This window comes from Punica granatum, chromosome 8, assembly GCF_007655135.1.
Source record: "Punica granatum isolate Tunisia-2019 chromosome 8, ASM765513v2, whole genome shotgun sequence".
Lineage (NCBI taxonomy): Eukaryota > Viridiplantae > Streptophyta > Magnoliopsida > Myrtales > Lythraceae > Punica > Punica granatum.
Window position 1 is genome coordinate 5,621,682 of NC_045134.1, and position 23,914 is coordinate 5,645,595.

General features: G+C 40.5%; 3 protein-coding genes across 5 annotated transcripts; all 3 read left to right on the top strand.

The window, feature by feature from the left end:
- The first annotated feature begins 389 nt into the window (after positions 1 to 389).
- Positions 390 to 3,752, top strand: LOC116188972 (probable E3 ubiquitin-protein ligase RNF217). Its single transcript, XM_031518430.1, has 4 exons — positions 390 to 907; positions 1,633 to 1,783; positions 2,123 to 2,572; positions 3,145 to 3,752. The coding sequence occupies exons 1-4, from the start codon at positions 529 to 531 to the stop codon at positions 3,218 to 3,220; spliced, it is 1,056 nt and encodes a 351-aa protein (XP_031374290.1). The 5' UTR covers positions 390 to 528; the 3' UTR covers positions 3,221 to 3,752.
- A 1,458-nt stretch (positions 3,753 to 5,210) lies between these two features.
- LOC116188194 (protein FAR1-RELATED SEQUENCE 5-like) lies at positions 5,211 to 9,934 on the top strand. 3 transcript variants are annotated; one of them, XM_031517395.1, is made up of 7 exons: positions 5,211 to 5,376; positions 5,970 to 6,023; positions 6,179 to 7,134; positions 7,484 to 8,534; positions 8,824 to 8,909; positions 9,013 to 9,090; positions 9,478 to 9,934. In XM_031517395.1, exons 2-7 carry the CDS (start codon positions 5,990 to 5,992, stop codon positions 9,505 to 9,507), a joined length of 2,235 nt encoding a protein of 744 aa, XP_031373255.1. In that variant the 5' UTR covers positions 5,211 to 5,376; positions 5,970 to 5,989; the 3' UTR covers positions 9,508 to 9,934. The 3 variants fall into 3 exon arrangements, with proteins under 3 accessions (XP_031373255.1, XP_031373253.1, XP_031373254.1); XM_031517393.1 differs by having other exon boundaries at positions 5,211 to 5,372; XM_031517394.1 differs by lacking the exon at positions 5,211 to 5,376 and adding an exon at positions 5,385 to 5,543.
- A 4,395-nt stretch (positions 9,935 to 14,329) lies between these two features.
- LOC116189279 (1-phosphatidylinositol-3-phosphate 5-kinase FAB1B) lies at positions 14,330 to 23,659 on the top strand. The gene is made up of 12 exons (XM_031518871.1): positions 14,330 to 14,844; positions 14,931 to 15,647; positions 15,747 to 16,466; positions 17,097 to 17,250; positions 17,365 to 17,709; positions 18,585 to 19,454; positions 19,541 to 19,872; positions 20,318 to 20,441; positions 20,538 to 20,708; positions 20,935 to 22,353; positions 22,537 to 22,803; positions 22,991 to 23,659. The coding sequence occupies exons 2-12, from the start codon at positions 15,019 to 15,021 to the stop codon at positions 23,315 to 23,317; spliced, it is 5,358 nt and encodes a 1,785-aa protein (XP_031374731.1). The 5' UTR covers positions 14,330 to 14,844; positions 14,931 to 15,018; the 3' UTR covers positions 23,318 to 23,659.
- The last annotated feature ends 255 nt before the right edge of the window (positions 23,660 to 23,914 follow it).

The following is a 23,914-nucleotide window of genomic DNA, read 5'->3' on the forward strand; positions in this document are numbered from 1 at the left end:
TAGAAATCATTTTAGGAAGCATATTACATAATTATCCTAATCCTTTTTTTACATATAAATAATAATATTTTCTATGATATTTAATAAAAAAATAAAATAAACTAATAATTTACCCATATAGATGTTATATCAAATCTGATCTCAATAAAATTTTTACATTAATTTTGATATTGACCTATTAAATGTACATTATATTATCCCTTTCGCCTGCCTACCGTTAAAAACTCGACAAAATTTTTTGACCGAATGGGTAATATGATGTATATTTAATAAATCAATGTCAAAATTAATGTAAAAAAAGTCACAGATATTTCCGTTTATTATTAGATGACAGACAAATGAAAGAAATTATCTGGTGGATACTTAATCTCTCAAAATTTAATTTTATATGAAAAATTTTATTGAGGTGTGATTTGATATAATATTAATCTCGCAAATTGTTAGCTTACGATATAAGCAGTGCCGGGCTCTTCGACTAGTTACAGCTTTGAACGACTAGAGCATAAGCAGGCGAAACGCTCCCCAAGCATGTCGCAGGCGGGAGCAAAAGCGGCGGGCCACCCGACTCCGCCTCCGCCACCGCCGCCGTCAGCGCCGGAGGTCGTGGACCTCGAGAGCGAGGACTTCGCCTGGGGCTACTCCACGCCCATAACCCCCTCGGGTAGGGGCTCGACGAAGCAGCAACCCATCTCCGTGGAGCAATACTCGGAGGAGCGTGACCTTCAGATAGCGATCGCCGCCTCACTCTCTACGACCACTTCCTCTCCGCCCGCATTCGTGGACCTCTCCTCGGACGGCGTCCGAGTCATTGATGTGGACGAGTACGACGAGGACGCCGTGCTGGCACTACAGCTCGGCTGGTTCTTCGAAACCCCTTCCTCTAGCCGGAGGAAGAGACCCTTCTCAGGTTTAAAAATGGCAACTTTTGCTTGGGTCTTGCATGCGATCATGCCCTACCGTCAACCGAATCCGCCACTGTAGGGCGTTTTATGATTTTCGTTAAGTAGTAATTATCTATGATCTCCCATAGCCTTGATCGTAGGCAGAAGCCATCGAACCCTCCTAGAAGTATTCTTTTTGTGGCGAATTTCACCGTAGTAGAAGTGTGTCAGCCCTTGCCTAACGTAAGAACGTGGAATGTTTCACAGCAATTTAGTCACTTCCATGTGCGGGATTTAGGTTCTTTCATGGAATTGTGTGTGCCCTTCACTTCCACGTGACTGAAAATGGGAACTACACCCTCAAGTTCCACCTTTTTGGCTCGAAAATACGACGACGAGCAACCTTATCTGCGGCTTTCTACGTTGACCCCAGTGAATGTTAGAGCTACGGGGTAAAACCAGGGATTTATGGAGCAGCATGAAATTCGGGATGCCAGTGGTCCTGGGATCAAACTTTAGGCTGCAAATGGAATTTATAGTGATTGACCAACTTAGACATAGTTTTCCAGTTATTGATCACGACATTCAGCTTGAATTTCCTTGTGCTTTCAAGCTTCCTGTTGAAGGTTGCTGTCTGTGGTTCTGTGTTGTTGTACCACACAATCAGTGTCCTGTGTATGCAATGCATTCGGCGGAGTCAATTCTGGAAGGATTGTCTGATCGTTTGTTTTCTTTTCCTGTCCTCTCTCAGAGACATGGGTGACTGAGAGGGGTGAGTCCTCAAGCTCCAAAGCCAGGCCGCCACCTTTTATGTGCGAAATCTGTGCTGAGTCAAAGGACGGGGACGATTTGTTTCATGTACAGGGTTGTACGCATTCCTATTGTAAGGAATGCATCAGCAGGTACGGTTATCATTTCTCAATTTTTGCGTGGCATCCATTTGCATTTTGCCGGGGCCATTTCACTCCTTTCTTTCATTCTAGTTTTATTGGATGCCTTTCGAGAGATGTTAGGTCTGTTTCATTTTGGGTAGGGCTAGATTGTAGATTTTCATGTCTCAACAATTTTAGGCAAATATCTTTACTCATCCAATGTTTGTGCTGATCGGAAGCTGCAATAGTGCTTACGCCGAATATTTGGCAGAAGATATGAAATGAATTGAACTGAATTGGTCCTAGTCACTCTTCGAGGCTAAAAAAACTGTCCCAAAAAAAAAAAAACCCATGTGCTTGCATTTTTAGGTACGTGGCCTCTAAACTGCAAGAAAGCATCACATCCATCAAGTGCCCTGAGGTTGTATGCTCTGGTCGGCTGGAGCCCGAGCATTGCCGCTCGATTTTGCCCCAGGAGGTCTTTGATAGGTGGGGCAGTTCCCTTTGCGAGGCTCTGATTCTTGGGTCCGAAAAGTTCTACTCTCCATTCAAGGATTGCTCGGTAATGCTGATCAATGATGGGTCTCAGGTGGTGAAGGAATCGGAGTGCCCATATTGCTATAGGATGTTCTGTGCCCAGTGTCGGGTTCCGTGGCACGATGGAATCAAATGTGAGGAGTTCCAGAAGCTGAATAAGAATGAGCGGGAGAGGGAGGATATAATGCTGACGCAGCTCGCCAAGAAGAAAAAGTGGACGCGGTGCCCTAAGTGCCACTTCTATGTGGAGAAGGTTGCCGGTTGCCTGTTTGTGTGGTGCAGGTAATTGATTCATCTGGTCCTTCTTCACCTTCCCATGTCAACTAGATCATGAAAAATGAAGAATTTTATTTGCTTATGATTCAATCATATATCTGGGAGTGATTATCGATTATTTTCATTATGTTTCTGGTAAGCTGAGTCGATACTAATGTTGTACATAAACGCGATAAAGTTCGTTTGAGCATCTTAATTATTTCTGGCTCCACAACATATATTTTGATATAGTTTGAGCCAGTGGGACTGTCTATGTGTGTGCAGAATTCTCAACCTTTATCTTCCCTGACCCTTATTTGACGCAACACATACGAGCTTAGTTGCTTTCAGCAGATGAATACATCTCTCTTTGTTAGTGTAGCCGATTGTTTGTATAACCTTTCTGTCGTGTTTACTGCTATGCCATTTTAACTTTGATGCAGAATTTGAAAGAGGTCATTTTCTTGTCTCATTTTAAGTGTGACATTCCTCTAAAGAGCATAGAACACAAATATTTCTTCGGACATGTTTACTTTTGCTTGTACTATGTAAAAGTAATGTATGCTCGGTCATGTATGCTTCTTTCGAACTATTCGCAGGTGTGGAGTTGAATTCTGCTACAAGTGTGGAACTCAGTCGAGGACTTCACACTACTGTGCAAACTGCAGACATTAAGACTGATTACATGCTCCTCCCGTGGTTCTTGCTACGTTGAGGCTGTTTATAGGATTTGAGTTGGCTACATAACTTGGAATACATGTACATGGATTTGACTTAAGCATATGAGTTCCATAACACTTAAGGGTAGTTACAATACGAGGGTCCATACTCCATACGCATTACGCACTTCTGGGAAGTCAGTCAAAATTGCAGCTCTTGGTTAGCCCGAAGCTGAAGCAGGCAAAGCAAAAGAGAGGATGAATGGCAACCCCTTTGCAATGCTTAACTAAAATAGACCAGAAAGGAAAGCACTGTTAGGGCATGTTTGGTTTGCAGGAAATGGTAGGAAACAGAATACCTATTCCGTATGGAATACTCATTCCGATATTTGGTTCATGAGAATGCGGAATAGCTATTCCGGGTCGAAATAGGAATCTGGCTTTCATGGGGAATAGGTGTGTCTCCCTTGAATGTTCGCAATAGCTATTGTCCATCTTGAAAAAGGTGTGCAAATTCGAAAATGCTCACGTTTCTTTATTTATTACAATCTCATGCCATCCATTTCTCCTGCTTCCCCCGACCGTTCAGCAGAGCAAACTCGAAGTTGGAAGTGCTCGATCCCTCCTCTGGTTTCAATTCCTCCCTCGACATCTTGAAGCTCGCTTTTCACCCTCATTCCCCGCTTGAAGCTCGTTCCCTTCGCTCTACCGAAGTTTGAAGCTCGCTCGCTATCTCATTCTCCGTTCTAATTAGGTTTGTCTCGCCACTGCCCCCGAACCCTAGAGTCGTTGAAGCCTTTGCGAAGACACTGCCAAAGGTGAAGCTACCTCTCTCGCTTTGATCGAATTGCCAACGGCCGACGATTTGATCGGGGCAGAGAAGCTCAGCTAGGGCTCTTAGTGGTCGTTCTTGGGCGAGCTTGCTAGAGGAGTGACAAGTGTGAAGTTGGAGAAGAGGTTCTCGTCGAGTCGCTCCGAAGAGGAAGTCGTTGTCGAGGGAGCAGGTGGAGGTGGAGGTGACAGGTCGATGGGCTGGGGCTAGGGAGCAGGAGGTCGACCTTGACCCCATTCGCGAATGATCTGGGAGGCAAGGGAGTCATGTACTGTTCGTCTTCTTCATATTGGATAAGATGAACAATGTATTTTTTTGTAATTTTATTTAATATAATATTTTAATATATTTTAAAAGAGAGGTATTTATGTCTTTTTATCTTGTTTACATTGTATTCCCGGTTTTTCACCATTTTTCTATTCCGTCCAATCAAACAAAATAAATTTCATCAGAATATCTATTATATTCCATGTCAATTCTAATCCATGCCTATTTTATTCTCTATCAATTTCGTTCAAGCGATCCAAACGCAGCCTTAGTTTTTGCAAAAAATGACGATAACAATTATCAAACACGTGACTGTGGTCTGATGGCAAAATAACTTCCTAGTTGCGAATTTTATTTGTAGGGGTTTGAAATAGGGTGGGCCTAGTGACATCGGAATGAGATTAGTTTCATCTCATCAAGTTGAAAATACTCATAATTTTATCGAAAAAAAAGATAATAAGTAATAGATATGAATTATTATCCCATTGGGGCTCAAACATCCAAACCTTTCATAAACCTTATTTTTTTCGGCGTAAACTCGGAAGCCCAATTAGGGCCCCACTAATCTTGTTTAGCTGGATCGGCCCATTAAGGAATAATACTGCATTTGGTTTATAAGTAATATTTTAAAATCAGTTTTTGATTTTGAAAAAGAGTGGTATAAACGAGGCTCACCCTTTGATTTTGTATGAATTATTTTGTTTTATTGTTGGTAAAATTAAGTTAAAGTAATATTTTAAAATTCAACTCTGACTCCAAACAGAGTATAAATCTCTCTCAGCATGAATTTTTTAAACTCATAAGGACTCGAACCGGAACCTTATTTTTATTACTATTATTTCTTATTTTTAATTTTTTTTTTCGGTGGAGTTTCACAAACCTTATTATTCACGAAAGAGGGATTTCGTGTCCTCCCAGAGCCCCGCCTGGAGTTGGACTATCGACTCGGTCGGACCCGTTTATGCTTTTCGCCCTCTCAATTCACTCAGACCCAACTCGCTCGCGCGCTCACTCTGCGTCTCCCTCTCCCTCTCCCTCTCCCTCCGTCCCCTCGCTCCCTCTCTCCCTGGTAGGTAATTTCATTTCATTCCTTCACAAAACCCTTCCTTTTCCCCTCTAATTCTGCATTTGGGAGTTGGTTACCCCTCGAAAGGGGCCCAAATTCACGTTAGTTTGATTATTTGTTCGTTGGATGCTTCGAATCGGATAGATTCTGCCACGGCAGGGAGCTGCGTATTTGGTGAGATGGCATTGCTCCTGCGTTTCCATCTTCCCTTTGCTGAAATAGCGGTTATCTATCAATCTAACCTAGGAAGGAGCTATTTTTCCTCCTGTTTTGATCTTCTCTTTGTCGAGACTGCATTACCCAGCAGGTGTCTGAGGCTTATCCTGAAAGGGATGTCTAAAATTCCGAAACTTGAGTAGGAAAAAGGTTTACACTGCAAATATTTACTTGAATCTGGGAAAAAAAATTGCTGGGTCAGGTCTGATACTACTCGTAATGCTTGCTTTAGATGGCTCTGCTAAGTTTTGTAGCTTGGTGTTGGATTGGGGTGTTGAAGAACTACTGCAGACAATGAGCTAATACTGGGTCTGGGGCTCCTAGGCATTGGAGATTTTTGCCAGCCTTCCAGTGAGTTGCTGAATGATGTTTCCTTTGTTGCAGGTCAGATGAACTGAAGAAAAATGGAGAAGGGTAAAGAGACAACTAACGAAGAAGGTAAAAGAGCCCTCGTTTTGCTTTTTCATGATTATCAATCTGGGTATCCGGCGAGATGAAGAAAAAGTTGCTTTGTGCGTAATTTTCTTCCTTATTCGTTCGCTTGCAGAATCTGATTTGTTGCATATTTTTTGAAATGCTTCCTCATTTTGCAGAGCGCCCAGTGGAAGTGGATGAAGGGGAACTAACCAACATTGAGTTGAGCGCTTCAACGGTCTCTCGGGGACTGATTGATGACTTTGCCAATGACAATCTATTAGGAAAAATTGTACGTAGCGAGGAAGAGGCATACACGTTGTACAATGAGTATGCATATGAGAAAGGATTTAGTATTCGGAAGGCTAAGTCCAGATACTATGAGGGGACAAGACTTATTCGCCAGAAGGAATATGTTTGTTCGAAGGAGGGTTTCAAAGAAGACCCCACCCCTTCTGAGACCCCAAGCTACAACAGATTGGATGTTAGGACCGGCTGTAAGGCAATGATACGTTTCACCGTGAAAGATGATGAGTGGAAGGTCACTCATTTCATCGCGGAACATAACCATGAATTGGCAAGTACAGAAGAGAGGCACCTGTTAAGGTCCGCAAGGAATTTTAGGAGGCCGAAACCTCGTTTATTGAATTCTGTGGAGACACTAACTTTGACCACCGAAAATACTGGCTTTGTCCAGCGGGATCAGAATCCTGCGAGCGAGCAAAATCTCGTGTTTATAGAGGGGGGAGATGCTCAAAGCTTGTGTCAATGGTTCAAGAAGAAGAAGAATGGTGATATCATGTTTTTCCATGATGTACAGTTAGACCAGGAAGGCCGGGTGACCAACTTCTTCTGGTGTGATGGTAGGTCTCGGATTGATTACGGGTATTTTGGAGATGTGGTCGTCTTTGATACTACCTATCGTATAAACAAATACAATCTGATATGTGCTCCGTTCTTCGGAATCAATCATCACCGGGCAAAAGTGATGTTCGGGTGTGCGTTCTTGTTGGACGAGACAAGCACATCTTTTATCTGGCTCTTTAAATCTTTTCTAGAGTCAATGGGGAACAAAGCTCCAAGAACAATAGTCACCTATCAGGATGATGCAGCGTTAATTCAGGCAGTTGAAGAGGTACCTCTTTTTATGAACATCAACCATTTAAGGTTCCATCTGTTGCAAATTGACTTTTTCTTCAGAATATAAGAAAATAACGTCATAGGGAGTATGATATTTTCTTATATTTTCATCATGTAGTTTGAAAATCACCTGAAAATATTTTCTTTGTGTTTTGGTAGATTATGGAAAAGTTTTTTTCAGAAAATTGTATAGATAATTTTGTATTCTCCTGATACATGAGGTTTTCAGTTGAGTAGAGAGAGCCTCAGAAGACTTTTTCTTGGGCATGACATGTGTTATACAAGCGACCTTAATTTGATATGAGTTTCTGGAGGTACTTTGACATGCCTGATGAATTGTCCAGGTTTTTCCAGATACTAGCCATATAATTTGCCCGTGGCATATTGTGAAGAAAGCTTCGTCACATTTGGCTGGCCTCTATTCAAATCCAGCTTTTGCCCAACTGTTCCGCAAATGTGTGCAACAGTGCAACATGGAGTCTGAGTTTGAAGAAACATGGCAAAGAATGGTGGAGGAGTATGACTGCAAGAATCACTCTTGGCTTAAAACCATATACAGGTATCGTCAGAAATGGAGCACGGCTTTCTCAAGCAACTCGTTCTCCTGTGGTGTCATCTCATCCCAGAGGAACGAGTGCGTGGATATTTTTGGTGGAATCTCCAGCAGCAAGATTACGTGCCTCACAAGGTTTGCCATTGAGGTTGACGAGCTAGTTGCTCGCTGGCGTGACTCGGAGTTAAAATCGAACTTTAGATGCAAGCAAGGGGCCCCTCCCCTTGTCATCAAGAAGAGCAGTATTTGTCATCAGGCAGCCCAGATTTATACCCACAAGATCTTCGAGCTGTTTGAGCAGGAGTATTTGGAAGGAGTGGGTGCGCTGAGGTGTACTGAGCTTAGCTCAAGCGGAACCTTGTGCACTTATCGGATGGTTGGCGACATGGATGATCAGAAGGAGCATATCGTGCAGTTTGACTCCTCTGCTTTGAATATTTCGTGTTCCTGCAAGAAGTTCGAGTGCATGGGTATCCTCTGTTCTCATTGCTTGAGTTGTCTCCACATGAAGAATGTGAATGCTATTCCTCATCAATATATTCTAAAACGGTGGACGAAAAGTGCCAGAGATCGAGCTCCTAGTCACGATCTAATGGACACAAATAGGAGGGAGACTGAGGTCGAGTACCACACCGAAATGATGCGGTGGGCTTATGATATGATCACGAGAAGCCAGAAGAGTCCAATTACAAGAGTCTTGTTGAGGGATAGCTTCCGCCAAATAGATCAAGAGCTTAAGAGAGTGGAGGCAGATTTGGAATTGAATGTCGCGAATAATGCCCAAGCGAGTGGCAATTCTGGGAAGCGTAAGAAAAATGCAAGCAATGAATCCTTAAAATCCAGTAAGCATCATGGTTTAGTGAAGATATTTCTTTTTCTCTTTTTAAATTTTCTGAACAGGGAATACATGAAAAAGAGTCCATGTCGAAATGATTGTTTTGCTCTGTCATGTGAAGAACGCAAAATGAGGAAAATGTTTTCTAGCTAGCTACTCAGGAAGCAAACAAATGGCGCACTTCACTGAAATAGAGAGGAAAAGAAAAAAAGAAAAAAGAAAAGGAAGCAAACAAGCTTGAAGTTAGTGCCTAATGCAATAGATGACTTATCATTAAGTTGTTTTGTTCAATGCAGGAAAAATCAATGACCGAGCAGTGGACAACTCCGTGCAAGCCAATGCTCATGCTAACATCCCGTTTGATATTGTTAACTTAAATCAAGTATGCTGGCAGAGTCAAGATTTTATGCAATTAAAGGTTGTTATTTGGCTGATTATTTGATTACAAATTTATACTAAGTTGATTCAATTTATTTTTCTGATAGGGATCAATTGATTTGAGTACAGCACCATTCTACCCTTTCTCCCCGCAGTATCTCCAACATGCCCATTTCGCTGCTCAGGTACGAGTCGTAGAACTCTGCTGTGTCGATGTGTTTGCTATTGGAAAATATTTTAGACTTCATTTCTCAGGTGGGAAAAAAAATTTGTTGATTTCCTTTTTGGCTTTAAGAAGATTGACTAAGTTCTCTGGTTGAAGAAAATGTCTAACTAGCATATGACGCCTCGTCTGCAAGTTTCTTAGCAAGTCAGATAGAAAGATTTGTTTCAAGTTTCCTAGCAAGTCAGATAGAAAGATTTGTTTCCATAGCATCGCAATCCCTTTTAAGATGTATGGTGTGATTTAGTGACTGAGACCAAGTGTTATTAGACGTTGGAACCAATAATATCAATTATCAGTGGCTTACTTTGTGTGGTCTCCTCTCATATTTGCTTAGTATATTTTACAGGAAGCCGAGCAATTTCAACGCAATAATTGACCACACATATCTCTCACTGTAACTTGGGCCGATTGGAGAGAGATGTTTATAAGGCTATTGCAAGTGGAATTTCTGGCAGTCCTTTCTGCCGGCTTCTGAAAATACTGGTTTCGAGCTGTTCAGTTTGGGAAAGGGAAGGGAACTCTTTTTACTTATAGCAGGGGGTAAAGTGTAGTGAAGCTGCTACTGATGTGCAAGTGCAGATAGTTTTTTAAGTTTTTCAGATTGGTGGTTGTTAAGATGTGTAGTGTAAATTAATTATCTTCGTTTTTCTATATATATATATATAGCTGAAGAAGAAATGGTAGGAGTGTTAGCTCTTAAGAATGCGCTGATAATGAAATTTTGTCCGATTTTGAAATTATTTTTACAAGTTTTCCTGATTTCACATAAATGATATTAAGAATGCGGATGTGATTCTCCTGTTTGGTTCAGGCTGTTAGCCGGAATAGTTTTCTGGAAGATGAATGTGAAACACGGCAAATGTTGTGCTCAGTGAGGAACAATGATCCCGCGTCCTACTAGAAGGAAGACGGCAGTCTATGTGTCTATGGTTTGATTAGAACAATGATCTTTTCACTTATATGGGTTATGTCGTCCATAGTTAACGCGCTGTGCCTGTAATGTGTTATTAAGTACGCGGAGCCAATCAATCAGAAGGAAACAAGAAATGTTAGGCAGAAAGAAAGCACACTTCGAAGCTGATTAACTTCCTCGTGTCCAGCGAATAAACGGGCCAGGAATAGACACAGCGTGTTCGAGATGAAACCTTATGCTTTGCTTGGATGAGGGAATCGACTGGATCAGGACTTTTGAGAACTCTTATACACAAAGTAGACGGGAAGTTTGGTTCCATAGAGGAGCAAGCAAGCCGTGGTATTCCCGTGGAGGGCAACTCAGACTAATAGGAGTGGTCTGAGATGAATATTCCGCAGTGATTTGCGAACTGATCGGGTCATGTGTTTACTTACTTCTACAGTTAAGCTCATCCGAATTCAAACAGAATGGATAAAACAATGAGGATTTTTCAGGTCTAATCTCAGCAGAACTAAGCCCAAATTTAGATGAGGATAGATAGATGTTTATAACTTGGGCCGATTGGAGAGAGATGTTTAGAAGGCGAAGCGCTGGCCACGAAGAGAGAGCACGGAAAGTACGACTCGAAGGAGGGCCTCAGGGAGGATTCTGGTAGGAGATAAGGAGCAGGCGTTCATGGCAGGAGATTCGAAGGGGCAGCGTGCTCGAAGAGGCGATTTGTGTCTTTGCATTTTAGCGGGCAGTGTGGAATTTGTGTCCGGAAAGACAGTGAGAGACGTCGAGGAGGGAAGGGTGTAATTGAGCACAAGCTCGTTTTCTCTTTTTCCTCTTTTTATGGACGTAGAAGAATAACAATTTGGAGAATAGTACAAAGGTAACTAGAAACTCTCCTTCCCATTAAATATTTTTGTTTACATGGCTAAGAAAGATTAAAATCATATTGACATACCTGAATTTATTTGTTTTTCATTTACTTATATTTTTTAATGTATAATATTACAGATTTTGAGGTGCTATAATGATTTATCACATGATTAAAAAATTGAGACTTGAGAATGACACAGACAATTATAATGAGTTTGACAAGATTGTGTGGGATGCTATGAACACAATGACTAATGAAGTCGTCAGTATCGACATGATTTTCCTTGATGAACATATATGTTTTGTCATTTTTTACTAACTATATTATTTTAAAATACAAAACTTGATTATTTATTTAATTATTATTATTTCTAATGAAATCAGGGTTCTTTAATTTATGCAAACATAAGAAAATCTTAAATCAATTTGTTTAGATTGTCACTTCGTGAAGGGGGTTTATATACCGTCAAGAATTTCAAAATAATTACAGCATCATCGAGGAACCGCCCAGTAAATGTTGATACAGTCTTAGTTTGTTTTACTTACACTATATCTTATATATTTTTTCTCTATACATATGTTATTGGTAAGTTTTGCGCTATTGAAGAAGTCGAAAAAGTTAATACAACAATTGGCCTTGCTCACAAAATGATATCGAGCTACTCCTTCACCGGTTTTATTTTACTTAATTATTGTTTATTTAATTGATGAATGATTTATATTCATGATATGACTAATACAAATTCATAAAATTAATATTTTAGGGATGAAAAGATAAAAGTGGCACTATGGGGCCCATGACTAAACAGATTGAAGAAATTTTCTCGCATGAGGACTAGGAACATTCCATCATCATTATTAACAATCATGAAGGAATTTCGAAGTAAGATGAAATTAATTTGAATAAATATTAAGATGGCGTTTGGTAATCAAGTGGAATTTAATTTCACTCAACTCCAAATATTTATATATATTTAAGTAATGTTGTAATAATGGTTAAAAAAATGTGTGAGAATTTATTATTAAATTGAGGAAGACAATAAAAAAGTAATGATTGTGTTGTTAAATCGAGGAGAAATTAATGAATAGTTAAGAGAATTTAGTGTTAAAAATTAATTGTAATAATAGTTAAGAAAAAGTACGTGAGAGAATTTATTATTATATTAAAAAAGATAAAAAAGTAATGATTACGTTATTAAATTAAATAAAAAATAAAGTGAAGTAAATTATACTCCATAAATAAACAAAGCTAAATCATTCATATTGTTTCCTCAAAATTACTTCTTCATTTACAAAAATTGCAAGACAATACACAGTTTCACATCTACGGCCACCAAATTGTACATCAATGTAGAAATTTTGAAAATTGAGGAACTATTTAAAAGGTAATGTACTATCTATGTAATTTGAAATAATATATTCATATGTAACAGAAAAAAATAATATATTCATAATTTTCCGATAATTTGATATGTGATTTCACAATAAAATTCATAAGCATTTATCCTCTTTTTATTTAATAGCACTGTGAATCATACAATATCCAGAAAATTTGTCTGACTTTTTTTTTGGTAAATAATAGCATTTTATTAATAACAAATCTAATTTACATTATACTACCGAGCGCAATACGAGCTTTGTCGCCCACCTGATTGAAAAATCCGGCTTACATGTAGAAAGATGACTGAAAACTCATCATTGATAAAAGCGAACAACAAATGCAAAACTGACATGACACAGGCGCACAATGATCCTGCGACTTCCTGACTTAATTGGAGATAAACCAGGGCTGACTAATCATGGCTTAATAGGACTGAGTGACCTTGACTACGGACTCTTGAGACCTCAAAGGGAACCGCAACACGAAGTCAAAAATGGCGTTGAGCTACATCGGTAAGGTGTCGACGATAACAACCCAAGCAACCAAAGATTTTATTCCCAGGAAATGGGGGAGGATCCCGTAATAACATCCATCAGGGGTAGTTGTCGAAATGTGTTGAGAAACCACCGATCTATTCTGAATGGAGTTTGAACAACAATGAAGTCTTATTCTGAAACAACAAAGGAAACAATACCACGATAAAATTATACACAACTGCTCTTGGGCCATACTGCCTCGATTCAACTCATATCATATCCAACCAATGACACATTAACATGATCTGGGGACTCTCGTGACGAACACATAAATAATAGTGTAATGAACACAACAAGGGCGTGTGGCTACGCCGATTAAATTATATCAAAGGAATTGATTGCTAATAATATAATATTATAACATAATTCTTTTCATTTTCAGCGAATAATTTTCTATTAATTATTGTTAAGAAAATTATAAATATTGCGTGCATGTTTTCATTTAATTACAAGAATATTTATTACGCCACAGAAAAGAAAAAATAACTTAAGTTAGTGATAAATTCAAATAAGCTTTATAGTTTTAAGTAATTCAACCCCGGGTCTAATTAATTAAGGTCTCGGGTGTGACTTTCGTGACAGGGAAAAAAATCATGCTTGGGAGAGTTTAATCATTTAATGGACTGACATCGCTTAACAATTGGACCTAGTGGATGTTCGGATGCGTAATGATTCATACCATAAAAATGTCTATATACTTAAAATACATGAATATATAAAAATATAAAGATAAACTTGAAAAAAAGGAGGAAGGGTGGGTGCGGGTGGGAAAATCCACTGTACTTCTCGTCTCCACTCCTCAATATGAACCTAGAATCATACCGTTATATAATATAATTAACAAAAAAAAGTGACTAGCGGTGAGAAACCCCCTCCTCCCCTAATTGTTTGACCTAATAGGCCAATAAATTAAAAATATATTTTAAAGAAATGGAAATAAATGGTCCAACTATAACGATCAAATCATTTGACGTAGCGAACTGAACGAATTATGTATTACATTGTTCGGGCTGAACTAAAAAGACTAAAGAACGAATGAAATTAAAAAAAGAGAAAAAAAATATATTTTTTTTAAAAAAGTAAGCGGCGAGTAGAGAAACTTCTCAACTCGCCCTCGGTCCCATTATGGGACTTGGAATAATTTTTCTTGTTTAAAAACAGGACCTGCAATCATTTCTTGTTTAAATTCTTGTTTAATAATAATAATAATAATAATAATAATAATAATAATAATAATAATATTACTTACAGTCATTTTCTGTGGCACAGGAAAAATGGGAGCTACCAAACAAACAAAAGAAGCAGCGAAAACCCTCCCCAAAAAGGAAAAAAGAAAAGAAAAACCTTAAAAAGAAAAAGAAAAATCGTTCAATCTGTACATCTCACGGTGAGAAATAGATAGAGAGATGATGGAAAAAAGGAAGAAGGAGGTAGAAAATTCTCCATTTCCATTCACAAAATTTCTGTGAATCTCTCTCTCTATCTCTCTCTCTCTCTCTCTCTCTCTCTCTCTCTCATATCAATATCCGTCTCCATCGGTCTCTTGCTTTAGCAGAGAAGGAAGCAAGGAAAGGAGCAGGTAGATTCATCCACCTGTGCGTGCAATTATCTCTGTCACGATAAATTCGGCCACCACCTCTGCTTCAGCAAACAAATAATAATAATAATAATAATAATAATAATAATTCATTATTATATATAACTATACATATACCCACACCTGTATATTATATACAGTATCCGTTTATATATATATATATATATATGTGCGTGTAAATGAGAAATTGAGGGATAATCTTTTATTATAAAATTGGGTTGGATATTGTGTTGAGTTGCGGTGGAGATTTTGCTTCGGCTGGCGGTTACGGCTTCCCTGTTTGATCAAGTATATTAGGGTTTCTGGTGCTGAATTGTTGCTGCTTTCTCTGTTTGAGGCTGTGATTGGGTGTTCTTGCTGGGGAGTTAGAAGCTGAGGCTGCTCAATTTTTCCGGGTTCGAGCTCTATCTGCGTATTTGCAGGTATTCATGGATCTGTGTTATCCCTTCTTCATGCAGGGGTAGCTTGAAGTGGTTAAAGTTGGTTGCTTTTTGGGGTTTTGATGCAGATTCGGATTGGTTCTGTGATTGTGGGATCTTGTGTGGGATTGGCAAATGAGAAGACTATAATGAGGGGGCTTGGCTGGGAGGTTGTCGATGGGCACCCCCGACAACAAACTATCCGAGCTAGTTGACGTAGTGAAGTCCTGGATCCCTCGGAGGGCCGAGCCGGTGAAGTTTTCCCGGGACTTTTGGATGCCCGATCAGAGCTGTCGGGTTTGCTACGAGTGTGACTCCCAGTTCACCGTCTTCAACCGCCGCCACCACTGCCGCCTCTGTGGTCGTGTCTTTTGTGCCAAGTGCACGGTGAACTCGATCCCCGCCACCTTCGATGACCAGCGGACTACTGGTCGAGACGACTGGGAGAGAATCAGAGTTTGTAACTACTGCTTCAAGCAATGGGAGCAAGGGGTAGCGACTGGGGATGATAATGGGTGTCCATCTGAAAGCACCACCCTTGCCCTCCCTCTCAGTCCCTCACCCTCCGCGACAAGCTTGGCAAGCAGCAAATCGGGCTGCACCTGTAACAGCAGCTGCAGTACTATTGGGTCGACTCCTTACTCAACTGGGCCTTATCAGCGCGTGCCGTATATATCCAGTCCTAGCAACGAGCAATTCATGGAGATGGATCCATCTCTAGTTGAGCTCGATGATGTCCCTTCCGAGAGGCAATTTGCCGAAACAGGGGATCCCTCTTCCACCCAGTACACCTTTTGTATGAACAGGTAACTTATGCACTTTTCGAGTCGTCAGTTATTTTGATTGCCTTTGCCGTTAGTTGCTTAATTCATTGATGAGGAAAGAGCTTTTCCCTTTTCTATTAGGAGTGATGATGAAGATGATGACTATGCTGGCTATCGCTCGGACTCTGAAGGTGCTAGGCACTATGGTAATGTCAGTGTTGATGAGACTGGCGGTGTCTACTACGGACCGCATGAAAATTATCGTGATGGAAGTAAAGCTGAAGCCAAAGGCACGGGTTGCTCTTCATTGATTGAAAACTTTAGTACCCAAGGAATGGAAAGCAAGGATGATGGTAATCAAGTGGCTGAATCAAAGCCTGAACTCATCCATGAAGCTTCTGCACAAGAATTGGAGGGAACAGATTATGAACCTGTGGACTATGAGAACAATAGACTACTTTGGCTCCCACCAGAGCCAGAGGATGAAGAGGATGAACGAGAAGCTGTTCTATTGGACGATGATGATTGTGAAGGTGCCACTGGGGAGTGGGGGTACCTACGCCCTTCAAACAGCTTTGGCAGTGGGGAGTACCGTAACAGGGACAAGTCCATTGAGGAACATAGGAAAGCTATGAAAAATGTTGTGGAAGGCCATTTTAGAGCTCTGATTGCCCAGCTTTTGCTGGTTGAGAATCTGCCTGTCGGTGGTGAAGATGGGAAGGAAAGTTGGTTGGACATAATTGCATCCCTCTCTTGGGAAGCCGCTACGATTCTTAAGCCTGATATGAGCAAAGGTGGAGGAATGGATCCTGGTGGCTATGTGAAGGTGAAGTGCATAGCCTCTGGGCATCGGAGTGAGAGGTACTTTTGTTGGCCTATCTTTAATGATTTGGTGTTCTTCTCAGCATATCACCAAGACATGATTCTCAGTCTGTTCTGTCTCATTTGTGTTCTCTTTTCTTATCTTTTTCCGCTTGTGTCATTTGCATAGTCATGTTTGCATGTTAATTTCTTTTGCTACTGCTTGCTGTTCTAGTGGTAGCTACAAGAATGATGTGGTAATCTTTGTGATAAGATTTTCAGTTATAGGAAATCATAGCCCCGGTGCTGATTTTTATTTCATATTTGATATTTGATGTGGTGTTTATACTGTCGAAGTATTTTATCATTTTCTTCTCTTTTTTACTTGCTTGAGAGTTGCTTATTCGGTGCTTTGCAAAGTCATAATTTTTATCTGGTGCAGAGTTATCTATTTATGGAAAAAAATATTTAGTCCATGTCTGTGTAATATAAAAAATGGGGACAATTTTGTCTATGCGTTTATTATAAAGTGGTTACCGGTTGGCGTAATTTCTGCTGTGGAAAAAAAAAAAAAGGTTCACAGTCATGTTATATATAGATATAAGTAGGCTGCCCTTTAATTTGTCATATTCTGCTTCATGATGGTTTTCACTGTACTTACATGAAACTTCTTTTCGTTTCTTCTTCTAGCAAGGTGGTCAAAGGAGTTGTCTGCAAGAAAAATGTGGCTCATAGGCGTATGACATCCAAAATAGACAAACCGCGTTTTCTAATTCTTGGTGGAGCTTTGGAATATCAACGAGTTTCAAATCATTTGTCAAGCTTTGACACATTACTGCAGCAGGTTCATTTAGTTTTGAATTTTTTTCCTTTGAAAACTCATTTGGCTTCTTGAAGTTCCTCCAATATCTGTACTTCTCCAACATTAATTATTGTATTGATTTGTTGGGTCTCTCAGGAAATGGACCACTTGAAGATGGCAGTTGCAAAGATTGATGCACATCACCCCAACGTTGTATTGGTTGAGAAGTCTGTATCGCGTTATGCACAAGAATACATCCTGGCAAAAGATATATCACTGGTTTTGAATATCAAGAGGCCACTCTTAGAACGTATAGCTCGCTGCACTGGGGCGCAGATAGTACCTTCGATTGATCATCTCACGACGCCAAAATTAGGGTACTGTGATTCGTTCTATGTGGATAAGTTTGGTGAAGAGCACGGTAGTGCTGGTCAAGGTGGAAAAAAATTGACCAAGACATTGATGTTTTTTGATGGTTGCCCAAAGCCATTTGGCTGCACGGTAAGTCCTACCATAAATTTCGTTCTGTGGTCTATAGGTTACAATTTTATGGATACATAAGTCAGGGTCTCCTTTTGGAGCGACCTAATAATCATACACTTAGGTGGCGTTTGATATATTAAGTTTTTAAAAATTAAGCACTTAATTAATTAAGAAAAAATAGTGTATAAGAAAATGAGAGGATTGATAAGGATGAGGAGATGTGTTTTGAGGAGTTAAAGGCACCAATAAGTGAAAATGCTTTATTCCATTAAGTCAAATTTTTTGGCTTATCTCATTAAGTAGTTTTTGACATTAATTAGTTTAGACACTCACCTCTCATCTTTCCCTCCTTCTCCCATTCAGTCTCCCTTGTAACTAACTTGTAACTAACTTTTAAGCACTTAGTTGATTAAGTTGAAGCGAACACACCCTTATTGAGCTAGACAATATGTGGGAATTATACGATAATACATTGTCCAACATGTTACTTGAGAATTAGGTGAAGCTTTTCACTTTAAATGGCTAGTACTAGTCCTGTTGTTAATTCTTTTCTTGGATAGAGATACTCAGGGTGCTTTAAGATATTATTTTATTTTATATATATCTCTATAAATATAAATATTTTTTTTTGGATAGTTCATGTAAACTCTTGAGTTTATTTGCCTGAGGATTTTGATCTTCCAACAATTTACTATTTGAAAGAAAGAGAATGTTTAATACAAAGTTGGAAGCTAAATTAAAAAAATCTCTGAAAAATTGAAAACTGGGAAATACTCTTTTCCTAGAAAGCAATATTTATTTCGAGTTAGCATGTTTTCCCAATTTTTAAATTTTCCGAGGAAATTATCTGTCAGTAAACAGTAAACAGCCCTGAATGCTTTTGTTGGGTTCAGGTTTTGTTGAAAGGTGCTAACGGGGATGAACTGAAGAAAGTGAAACATGTGGTTCAGTATGGAGTTTTTGCAGCTTATCACCTGGCTCTGGAGACATCTTTTCTGGCGGATGAAGGTGCTTCACTCCCTGAGCTCCCTTTAAAGTCTCCCATAACTGTCGCTCTCCCTGATAAGCCCTCAAGTATCGAAAGATCAATCTCCACAATACCCGGTTTTCCCATTACCCCTTCCGGGAAGCCTCCTAATGTACAAACAGAGACTGAAGTGCAGAATCCCAACAAAGCTATGACGTTGAATGGGCTCCTGTCTGAGAATTTGCCCCCCTCTGCCAAATCAAGTCCTTGCTCCTGGAGTATGAATGAGGAATCTGCCTCGAGATTGACTAGTTTTGCCGCTCAGTTAATGTCTTATCCTCTTGGGCAGGACAAAGTGGGCATTGGCAATGAGTTCCCACTCCCCGAGGAGAACAAGTCCGTGGGTGCGGGGGACTTTGCTCTGATGTCGTCTGGCTCTTTTGATGATTTAGCAGGAATTAATGTGATGTCTCATCCATTTGGCTCTACAGAGACAATGAGAAAAAATGTGACCAACGGTCATGCTGAAGGAAATGATTTATCCCTAGATTACCGAAATAATTTGGGACTTGCAGCTGCAAATGAAGATGGCAATATTATCACTCAGGACATGGTCTCTTCGAAAGAAGAGTTTCCTCCATCGTCTTCTGATCATCAGAGCATTCTGGTTTCACTATCCACTCGGTGCGTGTGGAAGGGAACCGTTTGCGAGCGGGCCCACCTCTTTCGTATCAAATACTATGGGAGCTTTGATAAGCCTTTGGGACGGTACCTGCAGGACCATTTATTTGACCAGGTATACTTTTATTATAAATTATTACTGCAAACAGGTTCTGCTTATAAGTTAAAGTTCAGATTTGATGAGCATGGCTTCTTTCTCAGAATTACCGCTGTCGTTCATGTGAACTGCCATCAGAAGCTCATGTCCATTGTTACACTCACCGGCAAGGAAGTCTCACGATTTCGGTGCAGAAGCTTCCGGAATTTCTCTTACCGGGAGAACGGGAAGGGAAAATATGGATGTGGCACAGGTGTTTAAGGTGTCCGAGAAAAAATGGATTTCCTCCAGCAACTAGAAGAGTAGTAATGTCTGATGCTGCTTGGGGCTTATCTTTCGGGAAATTCCTAGAACTGAGCTTTTCCAATCATGCTGCTGCAAGCAGAGTTGCTAGCTGTGGTCATTCACTTCATAGGGATTGTCTTCGTTTCTATGGGTAGGCATCTTTCCCTCTCTCTCTCTTTCTTTTTCTCTTATGGTAAAGGTGAATATATTAAAAGAAGTGTCTGGCAGGTGCTAGCTTTTATAGATAAAAAAAAAAACTGAAATCAAATTGTAGATCTAAGAGAATCAATTGTATTTAAGCGTCTATGCCTTCTGTAAGCTTGGCCATGAAAGAATTGTTTATAGGTAATGCATCTCTTGGTAAAACGGGCAGTGAAGACTGAAGGGAGTACGTTGTTTAATTCTTGTTTCTGAAGAATTAAGCCATTTACTCAAAAGTCCTTCTGCCTCTCTTTACATGTAGTTCAAAATATTGTACGGCTGCACACCTTTAGTATTGATTGTTTCATTTCCTTATTGACATGATTTTCTAGCAGAAGGTACCTGTAAACACTAATGAGGCTTTTATATTTATATGTAATTTGCCCCATATGCAGCTTTGGAAGAATGGTTGCCTGCTTCCGCTATGCTGCAATTGACGTTCATTCGGTTTACCTTCCGCCCCCGAAACTCGAATTCCACTGTGACAATCAAGATTGGATAGAGAAAGAAGTAAACGAGGTCGCTAAATATTTTTCGTTGCTCTTTGTAGTTTTTGTACATTATATGCGCAGAACTTTGGTGCTCATTAGTTGCATCATTTATTTTGTTGGACAGTTGCGTAACCGAGCAGTACAGGCGTTTAATGAAGTGCACAGTGCTCTTCTGAGGATTCGGGAGAAATTATTTGGTGCTGGGCGGAAGGATGATAGCATTAAAGCATTGGATCGAGGAGGTCGTTTGGAAGAATTGGAGAATAAGTTACTAAAGGAGAGAGAAGAATTTGAGGTTTCTCATTTAAATATGTCGAGCAATTACATCTTTTTTTATTGTGTTTTCTGTAATAAAGGGTTTCATTTATTTAATTTTATATTCCAATGGTCTCAAAGTTTTTGTCTAATTCATACTCTGATATATAAAAATGTTATTTCGTCCATAAAATCTTTATTTTTCTTCCAGAAAGAAGCTTTCCTTTTCGGGCCTTATATGTGTCTGATTGATGTTGTTCTTTCAGGAATCTTTACAGAAAATTCTGCCTAGAGAACTGAAAGCAAGCCAACCTGCTGTAGACATCCTGGAGATAAACAAATTGCGGAGACAGCTGCTGCTTCTTTCTTACATATGGGACCAGCACCTAATCCAAGCCTCAAGTTCATTGTCAAAGAACAGGAGTGTCCACCATGGTACAGGAGGTGCTGCTACAAAACCGAAAGAGAAAGCTATGAGTGCCCCTGAGAAGCCCATAGAGACGAAATTCCATTCAAATTCTTCTAAAGGCTTTGGTAGTTATGATTCGCTCCTTTTGGAGAAGAAACCTGATTCAAACAGGAGCCAAGTTGGAAATGATAGCAGCAATGGTTGTAACATATGTGGAGCAGACGAGGACCTGAATAATGGAAAGACTACTGAGCCTTTACTCTCTGCAAGCCCAAACATCAACATATCTGAACCTTTTGAGTCAGGAGTTCGGAGAGCATTCTCGGAGGGAGAGTTCCATAAAACTGCGAGTTTATCAGACACCTTCAACACTGCGTGGACCGGAGAAAATGCTACATCAGATGAGAAGAGCAATTTGGCAAATTCAGCTGCAGAAAAGTCGGATCCAGAGGTTTGCAGTACTGAGCAAACTGGAAAGGAAGTTGTACGTCCTGCAGCACTACTATTTCCCAAGGTGACTGAAAATGTGAACTTGGTTAACTTTGCAACAGTAAGTATGCCGAAGCCCGGTATCGCCGACTATAATCCGACATATGTACAGTTATTTTGGGAATCAGAAAGGCATAGTGGGGCACGATCATTTCTGCCTGTTGGTTTAAATGATACAATCATCCCAGTCTTCGACGATGAGCCGACAAGCATTATAGCCTATGCGCTCATTTCCCCAGAGTACCAAGCTCAGATGTCTGAACCTGAGAAGCCTAGGGATGTTCTGAGTACCCCGCTTTTTGATTCCATGAGCCTGCTCTCATTCAATTCGCTGGAGGAGGCAACCTGGGACACCAGGAGTTTTGGCTCAACCGATGAGAGCATCCTGTCACTATCGGGGATCAGGAGCAGCTCTCATTCTCAGGCAGACCTGCTGTCCTCCACGAGGGACTTGCATGCAAGAGTATCTTTCTCAGATGAAGGAAAGGTGAAGTATTCAGTGACCTGTTATTATGATAAACAGTTTGAGGCTTTACGAAGGATCTGTTGCCCGTCGGAGATGGATTATGTGCGGTCACTCAGCCGATGCAAAAAGTGGGGGGCGCAGGGAGGGAAGAGCAATGTGTTCTTTGCAAAGACATTGGATGATCGGTTCATTATTAAGCAAGTTACGAAGACGGAGCTGGAATCATTCATCAAGTTTGCCCCAGCTTATTTCAAGTACTTGTCTGAGTCAATCAGTTCAGGGAGCCCCACTTGCCTTGCAAAGATACTGGGCATCTATCAGGTATTATATTTCAATTCTCTATTCGAAGTGCTTAGCTTGCATTCCATGCAATTCTGGATCCAAAATTTATCCCAAAGAGAAGTGCTTGTCAGGCATATTTTACCGTTTCTCTTAAATTTTTTTCGTTTGAACTATTCTTAACGTGAATTTCTTTCTTGTCATCTGCTATTTGTGGATTTAAAGGTTTCATCGAAGCACCTTAAAGGAGGGAAAGAATCGAAAATGGATGTCCTGGTGATGGAGAACCTTCTCTTCAGGAGAAACATCTCGCGGCTTTACGACCTCAAGGGATCTTCTCGGTCAAGATACAACCCTGATACGAGCGGGAGCAACAAAGTCCTGCTGGATCAGAATCTGATTGAAGCAATGCCAACTTCTCCGATATTCGTTGGTAACAAAGCCAAGAGGTTGCTCGAGCGAGCCGTGTGGAATGACACAGCTTTCCTTGCAGTAAGCAGCGAACGAACTCTTATTGTTTTCTCGCTTAATTTGTCTCTCCGAGTTATCTGGAAAAGCAAAAACTTAATTTGGCTCTCCTGGCAGATCGGAGAAAGATAGTAGTAATCTTCTCTTAATAAATCTTCTTCTATTACTTTCACGTGCATCAGTTTCTTATGCCTGCAATTTGCCCCTGCAGTCGATCGACGTGATGGACTACTCTTTGCTTGTGGGCGTTGATGAGGAAAGGCACGAACTGGTCCTTGGGATCATCGACTTCATGAGGCAATACACATGGGACAAGCACCTTGAGACCTGGGTCAAGACCGCGGGCATCCTTGGTGGGTCTAAGAACACATCCCCGACGGTGATCTCGCCTCAGATGTACAAGAAGAGGTTCAGGAAGGCTATGACTGCCTACTTTGTCATGGTCCCCGACCAGTGGTCCCCACCAATGATCATCCCGAGCCGATCCCAGACGGACCTATGTAATGAAAACTGCCAAGGTGGGAATGTTGCAGATTGAGTCTGTTTGACAGCCATCGACCTTCCGATAGGCTTCACTCCTCAAGAGTCTTATAGCTAGTGTCCTCTCCATTTTTTTTACCACCACCACCACCACCACCACCACCACCAACAAAATGTATAATTCGTTCCGTCCTGCAGTAATTGTTTTTACATGGCTGCTTCGTCGGGATGATCTGTTGTAGGTGTACATGTAACATTCGTATATTCATTTAAGCCAAGTAGTGAAAGGTGCATAATGTCGATATTTGTGCCGCAAGACCTTAAATCCACCAAAGAGAATGGACAACGTTAACGGTTGTAATTGTCAGACGATGTGTTAATAGCAGCTGATCTTTGCCAATCTTCTATTTCATTTCCGATTTGAACCAGGCTCGGCATAGAGTATGGTGCTCAGCAAGCACATATCAGGAGTCCATGCCTGCCTAGGGATGAAACTGTGGCATTGAGATGCCAATGTTCTTGTTTGGGTTGGAGTTGCCTTGAGCCGTAACGGCATCGAACGCTCGGGTATTATGTAGTGGGTTGATAGGAATCGAAGTAGCAGGAGCAAAATAGTGCACGGTCAGCCAAAGATCGCAAAGCCGCTGCCTGGAAT